General features: G+C 34.3%; 3 protein-coding genes across 4 annotated transcripts; all 3 read right to left on the bottom strand.

The window, feature by feature from the left end:
• Positions 1-100: 100 nt before the first annotated feature.
• Positions 101-2,986, bottom strand: LOC107489845 (alcohol dehydrogenase-like 6). 2 transcript variants are annotated; one of them, XM_016110610.3, is made up of 10 exons: positions 2,853-2,986; positions 2,606-2,742; positions 2,484-2,521; positions 1,945-2,267; positions 1,367-1,449; positions 1,185-1,260; positions 1,027-1,088; positions 784-879; positions 521-682; positions 101-335 (listed from the first exon to the last, which is right to left on the bottom strand). In XM_016110610.3, the coding sequence occupies exons 1-10, from the start codon at positions 2,893-2,895 to the stop codon at positions 219-221; spliced, it is 1,137 nt and encodes a 378-aa protein (XP_015966096.1). In that variant the 5' UTR covers positions 2,896-2,986; the 3' UTR covers positions 101-218. The 2 variants fall into 2 exon arrangements, with proteins under 2 accessions (XP_015966096.1, XP_052118143.1); XM_052262183.1 differs by having other exon boundaries at positions 521-646.
• Positions 2,987-3,831: 845 nt separating this feature from the next.
• Positions 3,832-6,533, bottom strand: LOC107489846 (uncharacterized). Its single transcript, XM_016110611.3, has 5 exons — positions 6,222-6,533; positions 5,516-5,658; positions 5,106-5,290; positions 4,514-4,627; positions 3,832-4,421 (listed from the first exon to the last, which is right to left on the bottom strand). The coding sequence occupies exons 1-5, from the start codon at positions 6,483-6,485 to the stop codon at positions 4,294-4,296; spliced, it is 834 nt and encodes a 277-aa protein (XP_015966097.2). The 5' UTR covers positions 6,486-6,533; the 3' UTR covers positions 3,832-4,293.
• An 816-nt stretch (positions 6,534-7,349) lies between these two features.
• LOC107489847 (LRR receptor-like serine/threonine-protein kinase HSL2) lies at positions 7,350-10,555 on the bottom strand. The gene is made up of 3 exons (XM_016110612.3): positions 10,195-10,555; positions 8,142-10,127; positions 7,350-7,949 (listed from the first exon to the last, which is right to left on the bottom strand). Exons 1-3 carry the CDS (start codon positions 10,553-10,555, stop codon positions 7,537-7,539), a joined length of 2,760 nt encoding a protein of 919 aa, XP_015966098.2. The 3' UTR covers positions 7,350-7,536.
• Between the last annotated feature and the right edge of the window lie 1,737 nt (positions 10,556-12,292).

The raw sequence follows: 12,292 nt of genomic DNA, 5'->3' as shown, positions 1-12,292 counted from the left end.
ACCGCCAGATAAAGTTTCTATATTCCTTGGAGGAAAGATAAAATATTTCATATTCCAAAGGGTATTCTAGAAATGATCTTTTTAAAGAATTGCAATTCAATTTGAAAAAAAAAAATTAAAGAGAATAGCTCTTATATAGTTATATTAGTTCCTTCTACAATGATTTGGATTTTGGATTGTTTTCCTTGAAAGAAAATACTAATAGAAATCCACAGGAATTATCTTGGCATGTGAATAACACAACGCAGACACTTTCCTTCCTTCATGAGATCAAAAGCATTGTTAATGTCATCAAATGGCAAATTGTGTGTTATGTAGTCATCAATTTGAATTTCCTGCATATTAAACATCATATTAGTACATATTTCTTGCTGAAATATCAAATTTAAAGTAGGTTGGAGTTTGGAACTTAAAAGTTATGAGAATGAGGCCTTGAAGTGAAGACTTGCATGTTCCACATGAAAATAAACATAGACAAAGCAATGATCAAACAAAATAATCAGGGTACTCTTGCTATTACCTTGTTCACATACTTCTCTACTAATAAAGGAAGATCAGATTTAGGTTTCCATCCTCCAAATAGAGATCCCTTGAGTGTTCTTCCCATTAAGAATAGTCCATAGTGAGCTGACATCTCAGGCTTCACCTTTGGCACACCAAGTGTTACTGTCAAACCCCATCCCTAGGAGAAAAAAGGGGGGAAAAATGCAGAGTGAAATTCAAGTCTATTAAATAAAAGCCTTTAAGTTTCACAAGGAGAGTTTTGGCTATAATGAGTATTACATCACAACAGGACTGCAATGCAGTGGTTATCATGTCAGTGTCGCCTACACATTCGAAAGAAAAATCTGCTCCGCCATCAGTAATGCGCTTAATAACCTGAAAATTTTCAACATATAAACGATTGTTACAAATAAACTTGTTTCACAGACATGTAAGTCTTAATCTAGCAGCAGCTATTTGATATGATATATATATATATATGAAAGGTTAAATTGGATATTTTCTGATGAGACAAACAACAACCTGAGCAATAGGTTCTTGGTAGGAACTCGGGTCAACAACTTCTGTAAATCCAAAAGCTTTTGCTGCGGCAACAACAAACACAATAACAAATAATGAACCAAGGATTGTGCTAGGTGAAAAAACAATATTCAGATCGATTTCAGGACTGATTTTGGCACCTTTTTCACACTTCTGTGGATTGTTATCCACGCCAATTATTCGAGATGCTCCCCTTAGTTTTGCACCTTGTGCAACCTAATTAAAGGAGAATTCATAAATTATCTTGTAGTTTGGAAATGATAATTAGTAATCAATTGAGAACTGAAAAGTTAAGACAGACAGAGTTGTTCCCTGCACTTACAGAAAGGCCAACAGTTCCGAGACCAAATATCACCACAGTTGATCCTTTTGTCACATTAGCAACATTCCATGCTGCGCCTAGACCTTCCATGAGTGACATAATCAATCAGAAACCAAGAATTTATCAATGGAACTAAGAGTTATGAATTTATGATACTCTACTCTGAGAGATTGCATTATTGGTTATTATGGCCCTCACTAGTAGAACAAAGAGAAGGAAAATAAGTTCAACATTTCTGTTATGGCCTACCAATTCATCCAATGCCACTTAAGCTAAAAATTTCTTCAATGCTATTAAACCTGCAACTCTATCAGTTTCAATCTCTCAACTCTACTAGCTTTCGCATCTGACTTTAAATATTCGCAGTATATGCAAGTTGCTTGCATATATCATTCAGGAATTACTTTTGCTCTTTTTATGATTGAATAATGCCTCAACATTACCAAAAATCTTGTTCTAAGTGTTGGATCATTAATGAGTTCCAATTAGCTCAACTTTTAAGAAATAGGAAAAATTTTATCTATACTAGCCATTACCCCTTTCTTTCCTATAACAAAAGATTCAATTGAAACATTTACCTGCAGCAACTCCACAGCTCAGAAGGCACACTTTCTCAAGAGGTACATGTGGGCTAACTTTCACTGCACATCCGGAATGGACTACCGTATACTCGCTGAAACTTGAAACAGCACAATAATGATATACAGGCTTCCCTTTGACAGAGAAGCGGGTCTTCTGATCACTATGCATCAAACCTTTTCTCTCCAATCCCAAAACTTGACAAATGTTGCTTTTCCCGGACGTGCACGGCCTGCACGCCTTGCATTCTCCGATGAAGACTGTTAGCACATGGTCCCCCTCCTTGAATTCAGTCACACCTTCCCCCACACTTTCAACAATCCTGCAAAGCAAAACTATTAGAAATTCAATATCTACCTAGCAAGCAACACCTTTTGCACTAACTTATTAGTTCCTAAAGTTATATCCATAATGTTAGATATCTACCATCATAAAAAAGGAAAGATTTTTATGATATCCAAAGAAAAATAACCAAATCCAAGAATCAATTTTTGACTTCAATGCATCAATCCGTAAAGGGTAGTTAGTTATAGATTACCCTGATGCTTCATGACCAAATATGCGAGGAAATATAGCCTGCAAAAACAAGAATCTTGCATTAATGTTGAACCAAATGTAGAAGCTTTTCTTAGATTCATGAAAAAAGTGAATGTTACATACATGAGATTCCCAGGCTGCAAGGTCGCTGCGACAGAGAGAGGTGCAGACAACTTTAATACGAATCTCCATTGAATTTGGAGGGCTGACTTGAACTTCCTCCATCACCAATGGCTCTCCTGCTCCCCACGCCACTGCAGCTGTTCCACAATATAGTATCCAACACAAACATTATCATATCAACACTTAATTATATTCATGTTAATATGGAAAAAAAAAAAGAAAAAAAAGAATGGTAGATGAATTTTACCTTTGCAGGTTATCACTTGAGGGTTTGGTGATGATGATGACATGTTGCAGATTGAAGAAAAAGAAGATGAAGAAGAAGGAGAAGAAGAAGAAGAAGTAAGCTCTGGTCAGATCAAAAGAGAAGGTTGGTAAGCTCTGGACATATTATTATTTTATTATTATTATTAGGATTTAATTTAGACCCAATTTAATACTATAAAATTTTTGCACGTAAGCTTTTATATAACTGAAATGATAATAGAAGAATGTTTAGTTTTATAATTAGTTCTAAAATAATTTATATAACTTTTAAAATAAAAAATTATATCATAATAAATTCTATAATTTAAAGTTTGACTCATACAAATTTTACTTCATTAAAAATATTTTTTATCATCGAATAAAATTCTACAATCATTTATATAAGTTAAAGAAAATAAAATTATAAAAAATTAAAATAAATTCAAGTATTTTTGTCACAATTCTTCTTAACATGGTTGAATATCAATTAACTTTTCAACTTATAATTTTATTTTAAAATTAAAAAATCTATTAAAAAATAATATATAGGTTATTGGACCTATATAAAATATATGAAAAAATATTTTAATAAGCAGAATTATTGAAAAATAATAGCATTATTTTTTCTTAGAAAATAATGTAATAATAATATATAGGTTATTGATTTAATTTATATTAATATCAATTAGAAGATAATGTTAATGGAGGCTATTAAATGAAGAGATAAATAAAAAGTTAAATTCAAAAATTTATAAAAATTATATTTAAAAAAAAAACTTATGTGATAATATAATAATAGATGAGATGTCAATTTTTAATTATGGTAAAATTTGTGTATCAATTTTTATATAGATAAAATAAAACAGATAGATAGATAAATGTCCTAGTGACATTAGTTAAGAGATATGATGAAGTTGGAAAATTTTGTTTTTTCTAATACATTTAATATGTAAAAAAGTACCAAAAAATCTTTACTAAAATAGTCGAATAAAATTTACTCATAATTCAACGACTTTGACAGATGTTCTCTTTGTGACTAACTTTTAATTTTGCATTTCTATTGATAGATAATTAGAAAGTAAATATGTATCTAGCTTTAGGAGTTCTTTGATCAACACTGGACTTTACTTTGTTACATGTTAGAATTTAAGTAGCCTTTGATGATAGCCAAGCAAGAATTGGAGTTTTAGTTGTTCCATGAAGCATTACAATATTGTGTCTTCTTAACAGTGGTTGTGAATGAATTCACTGAAAATGGTTCACAGATGATAGTCCACTTTTATCTGTCAAAACAAAATTGTTAGGCTTCTCAAAATGAGCATGATATCAAAAAATAATATATGGAAGGAGAATATCTTTTACAATGAATTCTAGCATAGGAGGGTCACACTCTAGTAGAGTATAAACTATAAAGTAACATAGTTTCATTAATTCTGAAACTTTCATTTCTTCACAAGAACATAAAGAACAACTCGGTTGCTGCGATAATCAGGATGCCACAGATTTTGATCGACCCGACCAATTCTGAAATTGTTCATTGCAGCTTCTAGGAAGTACTCAAGAATGGCATCTGAAACCAGAAAAGAAAAAAAGATCTCAGAACTCATAATACTTGTGAGCATTAGGGTCCAAAAATGAAGTTAAAAGGAACAAATCCTTCACCATTTCGAAGTTCGCCAGCCAAGAAGATAGTTGTATTAGGCCCGCAGAGCTGCCCTAGAGTCTCTAGCAGATCCTCGACGGCCCCCTCACTGTAAACAACATCGGATCCAAGCACTGAAAAGAAGAAATCAAATAAGCATTGAGTTGATAATCGATTGGTATATTAACTCAATCTTGAAACATCTTATGGCACTCTTTATCTTTATATTCTCCAGTGCCCTAATATACCAAAATGGATCTTTCTTAATCATGTCAAAAGCCATAAATCCCTAGCATTAGGCAAAATTATATTTGTATTATGAATTTGGTAACAATTGCCTATATTCATAAGACCATGGAGGCATGAGTTGTAGAGAAATTATTACATGATAATAATACCACAAAACAGTTATATTTGCAAATAAATGTGAGTAGTGATCGATGACAGTATTTTAACCAACAAAAATTTTAAGTATCGCATGAGACACAGAAAACAGACGTTGAACAATAAGGGATACTATAAGAAGGAGAAACGATGGAGATTGGGCGGCAACATAAACTGACTGCTACATCCCTACAAGTTTTCTAGTGCCAATAGTTGAATCTTTATTACCATAATCAGGCATGGGCTTAACAAGTTCTAGGTCAGCATCATCTCCCCATATGAGTTCAGTTGCTGTCACAGATCCGCGTAGACAAAATTGTTTCATGTTGGTTTCAATGTTCTTTCTAAGTAGCCTCAGCCTATCGGGAAGATCAGTAAGAATGACCTCACCACCCAAAAGAGCTGCAATGCAACTAAGGAATACAAAATAAGAACAGTGCATTATTATAAACTTGAGTAAGAACAATCTGAAAAATTGATACTTCACTGGTTTCTAGACAAGAGTCAACACGAGATCATAGTTCTACTTTTGTAGTTCATAAATCTTCGTCAAACAGGTTACAAGCTAATTTAAATGAAAATAAGTGACAAACTATATCAATTCGGCACCAACAAATTGATAGTAAGAACGTAATTACCCGACCAAGCCACAACCAGATCCCAATTCAACAATCTTCTTGCCCTGTAGAACAAGCATCCCGGAATCAACAGAATGCTCTAGAAACTTCCCCAATACAACTCCACTGTCCCACATCACTGATCCAGTTACTCCAGGCGTGCCCTTAAAATCAAAAGTTTAAATAGGTATAACTGTGAGCTTAATTCAACAATAAACAACTCATGGTACATCAATTTCACTAACTAAATAAATTAGTAGCTTGAAAAGATAAAAGCTGTTTAACGAGGCTCCGAATTTATACACACTGAATCCCAAACCATGAAATATGAAGCAATCCACAAATTAAACTCATGCTATTTAATCTTATTTCTTGATCAATCTAAAAACTGATATTCCAACCTGGTACACAGTAACATAATAACATCTCAATATTGATTGGCTGGTAAATCAAACTATCTGTAAATCACATCATAATCATAGCATAGAAACGGGGATTATGAAGAGTGAAGCCAGAACCATAGCTTACAACTAAATTATCAATGAATGAACATCAGAAATCCACAATAAATTATCAGCATCACAAGCTTCAAATTTTAACCGCCAATTATCACTAACAGAGCATCATACCAAATGAGTCATCACATTTGAGCCAAAAATACAAAAATTAGAATCACCAAATAAAATAAATTACAGGGAAGAACACCGAGAGAGATGATTAGGGGTACCAATGAAGAAGGAGACTGAAGAATGGAGAGAGAGTGTCCACAAGAGTCGATGGAGAGTTTCAATGAAGACTGAGAAACAAAGGAGTTGGGTTTGGAAAGAGTTGGTTGTTGGATTCCCCATAAAAGCATGATCTCTTCTGCAGCTGATTCCTCTCCATCAACCACCAACCTCACTTCGCCACCATAGGAACCCAACTTCGCCATTGTTGCATCCTCTCTTTCTTCTTCTTCTTCTTTTACTTCTGCTGCTTCATTGCTGGCCATTGTGATTTGTTTGCGCTTTGCACGCACTGCATTTGTTTTCCACTTTACAGTTTCCAGTGTTCCACTTTTTTCCTTGTTTTTGTTCATAGTTTTGGGTCATTGAGAAAAGCCCTTTTTTAATTATTATAAAAAATAAAACCCAGTTAGATGTACAAAAAAAAATTTAAAAAGCCTATTGGATCCAAGGAGAAGGAACAATGGCAAATTGACACATTTCTAGAGTCTAGACCAAGTCAAAATAATAATTGTATAATATCCAAAAAGAAAAATAATATATATAGGATAAGTATGTATTTTCCAGAGGATCTGTGTCCCAAAAAAAAAAATAAATAAATAAAAAGATAAGGATGTATTTTTGAAAAATAAAAATTAATGGATTTATCCAGACTTCCAAACTATTGCCGGAATGAAAAACTATGTACAGAAATGTATTTTGATCTAAATTCTTAAAAATTTATTTAAATTAATTTCTATAATTATTTTTTTAAAATTAAATTTTTAAAAATTTATTTGTCAGTCTACTCTTAATTAAATAAATCCAAGCATGATAATGATTCATGATACACGCTAAAAAGAAGTGATGGGCACTTTGGACAGTTAGTGTGGGGAAGGAAAAAATGTGTCCCAGCATATTCATTGTTTATTCTTGGTCAACTGGTGTGGAGTGTGGACAAAAGTTTGATCTATCTGCTTTGTTGTTTCTTTTATGTTCCAAGTTTGCAACTATATTTCATAATTAATTTCGGCAGTCAATATTGACCATTGAAACTTACTTACCAAACAATAAAATCCACTTTTCATTTTTCAAAAACCATGGCCTCAGACCAAGTCAAGCCTCCAAATATGTCACTCTTAGAGTCTTAGTTTGTTGCTAATTCTAAATTACAATTTGGTAAATTTCACATTCTATTATCTTATGAAGTATGAACTAGAATTGTAACTAAAACTAACATACTTGTAAGTCCACTTCTAAAATTATACTTATAACAATTTAAATTATATTTTTACATAAACATCCAATCGTGTGTATAGGTATATCATCAAAATTCTATTATAAAGTATCAACAACATCCAACCTTGTTTCACTTTTTGAATCCTTAAGAAGAGGAACAACATCATAATGGCCTAACTTACTGTCTCCTCCATAATCAAATTGATCTCTGCAGAGTTGCAACATTTGCAGCACCTCCTTCATGGAAGGTCTAGTAGAAGCCAATGTTGAAGTACACATCACCCCAAGTTTGAAAACTGTGCACATTTCATCCAAGTAGCTTGGTTCCATGACATCTTTGTCTAGAAGCTCTTCTATGTTGCTTCCTATCTGAATGTGGCGCCACGCCCACTCGGCCAGAGACAAGTGTTGGTCTCCATCATTCGCCTCTTTGCCAGTTGTCAGCTCCAACAGAACAACACCAAAGCTAAACACATCAATCTTTTCAGTGATCCTTCTTGTTTGAGTATATTCTGCAATTTCAATCATAAAGAAACACATATATACATTAAGAAACTTAGGCCAGTGCAAAAATATAAGGCACATAGAATTTAACCAAGCAATGTACTTGTTATAACAAACTAGAAGTGCAGATTATGATTACTTGCTCTTCAAGCAACACATTTCTCTTGTGTTCTGAACTAGAATATTGGGATTTCACTCACCAGGAGCAATGTAGCCAAATGATCCAATCACAGTTGACATGGTGTTCAATTGACCAGGCTTGAGCAACATCCTAGCCAGACCAAAATCTGCAACTTTTGCATTGAATTGAGCATCCAAGAGAATGTTGCTTGTTTTCACATCTCTATGAACAATAGGTTGTGAGCAATCATGGTGCATGTAGCTCAAACCTTGTGCAACTCCTATTGCTATTTGCAACCTCTTTGGCCAATCAAGAAAAACATGATGCACTGCTGCTGAACTTGAGAAATTGGAGGCCTTATTATACTTCTTGTGCAGCCACTTATCTAGGCTACTATTTTCCATATACTCGTAAACAAGGAGCATAGATTCCTCATTTGAAATGCAGCACAACAACCTCACAATGTTAGTATGGCGAATATTGCTCAGCGCATTAACTTCAGCGCGAAACGAGCTCTTGAGCTTCTGATCTAACTTCCTGTCATTCCAAATCTTTTTCACAGCAACATAGCCGAAATCATCGACAGGGCAACGATAAATTGCACCATATCCACCACTGCCAATAATATTCTGCTCAGTTAATGAGGAGAGAATGTCTGATTCTGTGAAATTCAGCCTTTGAAATGAAATTAGCTTCCATGAGTTATCAAATTCTTGCTTTCTTTTTCTGTAAAGCCTCATAATCAAGAGTGTTGCCAACAAAGCCATTAAGAAGGCTGCTACAACAAGACTTGTAATCAAAGAAACAGACCAAGATGAACCCTTGCCTGATCTTTGTGGAGTAGAATTACACAATGCAAGGTTCAGTTCCGGGGTATCAGAACAAAGGCCAGGATTGTCCAAAAAGCTGGTGTCAAATGCAGAATTTTCAAATTCATATGGAACCTTTCCTGTCAAATGATTGGAAGAAAGATTGAGATTGGTGAGTCTTGGAAGCTGAGAAGGAACTTGGCCAGTGAATTGATTTTCTGAAAGGTCAAGCTGGCTAAGCACCGGCAGCCGGCCGAGTGCATCTGGTATTTGTCCAGAGAGCTGGTTCTGTCTCAAATTCAGAGTCACTAGATTCTCCCAATGGATTATGTCCGAAGGAAGCGGCCCAGTGAGCTGGTTCTGATCAAGCAATAGGGTTGTTAACTTTGGAAGAGAAGTTAGCTCTTGTGGAATGCTTCCATTCAAGTTGTTCTTACTTGCATCAAACACTACCACATTACTCCAAGAAGACACAGTAGCTGGAATTCTACCAGAAAGTTGATTGAAACTTATCTCGAGCCGCAAAATGCTAGAGGACAGCATCTCAGGAAGCTCACCAGTGAAATTGTTATGGCTCACCATGAAATTTGACAAATTCAAAGATGTCCAAAGACCACTAGGAATGTTACCAGAAAACTTATTGTTGTAAATTTTCAGATCAAGTAGGCTATTACAATTTCCTAGTGATTTTGGCAACTCACCACTAAGATTATTGTCATACACAGTTAAATTAAGTAACCTGCCATTGTAACATAAATTCTCTGGTAAATTTCCACTAAGAATATTAGATGAAACCAGAAAGGTTTCAAGCCTCGAGTAGCGGCCGAATTTGGATGGAAGAGTACCTGACAAATTGTTGGAGAACATACGAAAATCCACCATAGCTGGAAGACTACCAAAGGCTTCTGGAATCTCCCCTGACAACTTATTAAGTGACAAGTTCAACCAAGTAATGTTCTTAAGCTTTCCAAGAACTTCTGGAATTTTCCCTGTGAGGTTATTCTGTGCAAGATCAAGATCAACCAAATTCAATGCTTCAACAACTTTAGGTATCTCTCCGGAGAGACTGTTCTGAAAAAGGTACAATATGGTCAGATTCTTGAGCAGGAACAAGCCACTGGGAATTCCACCAGTTAAACCATTCTGTGACATATCCAAATTCTCCAAATCCACCATTTCTCCAATGTTCTCTGGAATTTCACCAACCAAATTTGTAGCATACACATGAAAGAGTTTCAATTTGGTCAATTTGGACAAAATTGTTCATTGAAAGATCAAGGTATTGAAGCTTTGAACAATTGTATAGTGATGTTGGGAACTCACCAGGGATGAAGTTGAAGCTGAAGTCAATAAAAGTGAGGTTCTTGAGTTCACAAATGAAGGTTGGTATGGCTTGTGTGATGTTGGAATTGGAGAGAGTGAGTGAAATGACAGAATTGCCATTGGTGGTGCAGTTTATTTCAGGCCAAGAACAGTGGTTGTTATTGGAAGTTGATGATTGCTGTGTCCAGTGGCTTAAAAATGGTGGGTTTCGAAGGTACTGTTTTATCTTCATAAGAACTGCATGTTCTTCATCATAGAGCTGATGAGACTGAGAGTTTGCAACATGACTCATCATAATGATGATGATGAAGAAGAACAAAGTCAGAGTATGAGAGTACCATGAAGGTTTTGAGATTTTCATTTTGGAATGTTTTTTTTTCCCTGGTTTTGTGTGAAATATTGAATATGTCTTACATTTGCAAGGAAGAAACGAAGAAAGAAGATGAAGAACATATGAATGCTGATGACAACTTTATCGTTTGCTTTGCTTCCAAAATTGGACTTTTATATATTTATTATATACCCGATCAATTTTAATATGCCTATTATTGTAGTGAATATATATTGAATTTTACTATATCTGTCATTACAATAGTTATTGTTGTTGTAAAATAAAAGATATAAAATAGAGATGTATAAATAGAAGATTTTATTATTAATATAATTAGCTCAATAATTATTATATATATATATAATAATATTATTTGTTGTATTGTGTATATATATACAAAGATAAGAAAAAGTATTAAAAATAAAGAGAGAGAGATTTGTATTTGATATTATCTCAATATAATAAAGATGGTTAATATTGCTATTAATATTATATGTAAAGAGTAATAGAAAATAGAATTTAAAATACTTATAAAATAAAAGAAGAGAAAGAATTGTAATAGTAATATAAGGAGAAGGGTATTTGATTGTAACATAAAGAGGGAATAGATTTCTTATTACTTATCACAATATAATAGAAACTTATATATTTATATATATGATATATTAGAAGTGTATTAAGAGGGAGGAGAAAGTATAAAGAGAGGAAGAGGATTTTTATTGCTGTGTGTAAAAGCATACGATGATGCTTGCTATTTATACATGAAGAATGATACCACTTTCAACTTTCATTTATTTCCATTTGTCTTGTAAATGGATTCATTTAGTCTTGAGAATGAAATCCACCTAAGCCTTGCGTGGTCCATGGTCATCCACTTTTATCACAACACTCCCCCTTGGATGACCATTTAGGATTATTGCCTCATTAAAACCTTACTAAAAGAAAACCCTGTGGGAAAAACCTTAGTGAAGGAAAAAGAGTACAATATCCTTTGTGATGGGGACTGCCTCATTAAAAACCTTGTCAAAAAAAACCCAATGGGAAAAAAACATGACCAAGGAAAAAAGAGTACAGTCTCCCCCTTTTGCCGACATCATTTAATGTCTCGAAATCGGCGCATCCCAATCTCATGTACTAATCTTTCAAAGGAGGATTTTGGGAGTGACTTTGTAAATAAATCTGCCAGATTGTTGCTTGAGCGGATCTGTTGGACATCAATCGTCCCTTGATTTTGAAGATCATGAGTGAAGAAGAATTTGGGAGAAATATGCTTTGTTCTATCACCTTTGATGTATCCACCCTTAAGTTGAGCAATGCATGCTGTATTATCTTCAAACAGGACAGTTGGAGCTATCTTATGATCAATCAGTCCACATGATGACAGAATATATTGAATCAGACTCCTCAGCCAAAAACATTCGCGACTAGCTTCATGAATCGCCAGTATTTCAGCATGATTAGAGGATGTTGCAGCAATTGTCTGTTTTGTGGACCTCCAAGATATAGCTGTACCACCATATGTGAATAGGTATCCTGTTTGAGATCTCCCTTTATGTGGATCAGACAGGTATCCGGCATCTGCATAGCCAACTAGTTGTGACTTGGATCCGTAGGGATAAAATAGTCCCATATCAACCGTTCCATGAAGATATCGAAAATTTGTTTGATTCCACTCCAATGTCTTCTGGTTGGAGAGGAACTATACCTTGCTAGTAAATTCACCGCGAATGATATGTCAGGTCGCGTATTATTAGCAAGATACATTAG

Source organism: Arachis duranensis, chromosome 5 (genome assembly GCF_000817695.3).
Source record: "Arachis duranensis cultivar V14167 chromosome 5, aradu.V14167.gnm2.J7QH, whole genome shotgun sequence".
Classification (NCBI taxonomy): Eukaryota; Viridiplantae; Streptophyta; class Magnoliopsida; order Fabales; family Fabaceae; genus Arachis; species Arachis duranensis.
The sequence above is the reverse complement of the archived record's forward strand: the minus strand, read 5'-3'. Positions and strand labels throughout refer to the sequence as shown.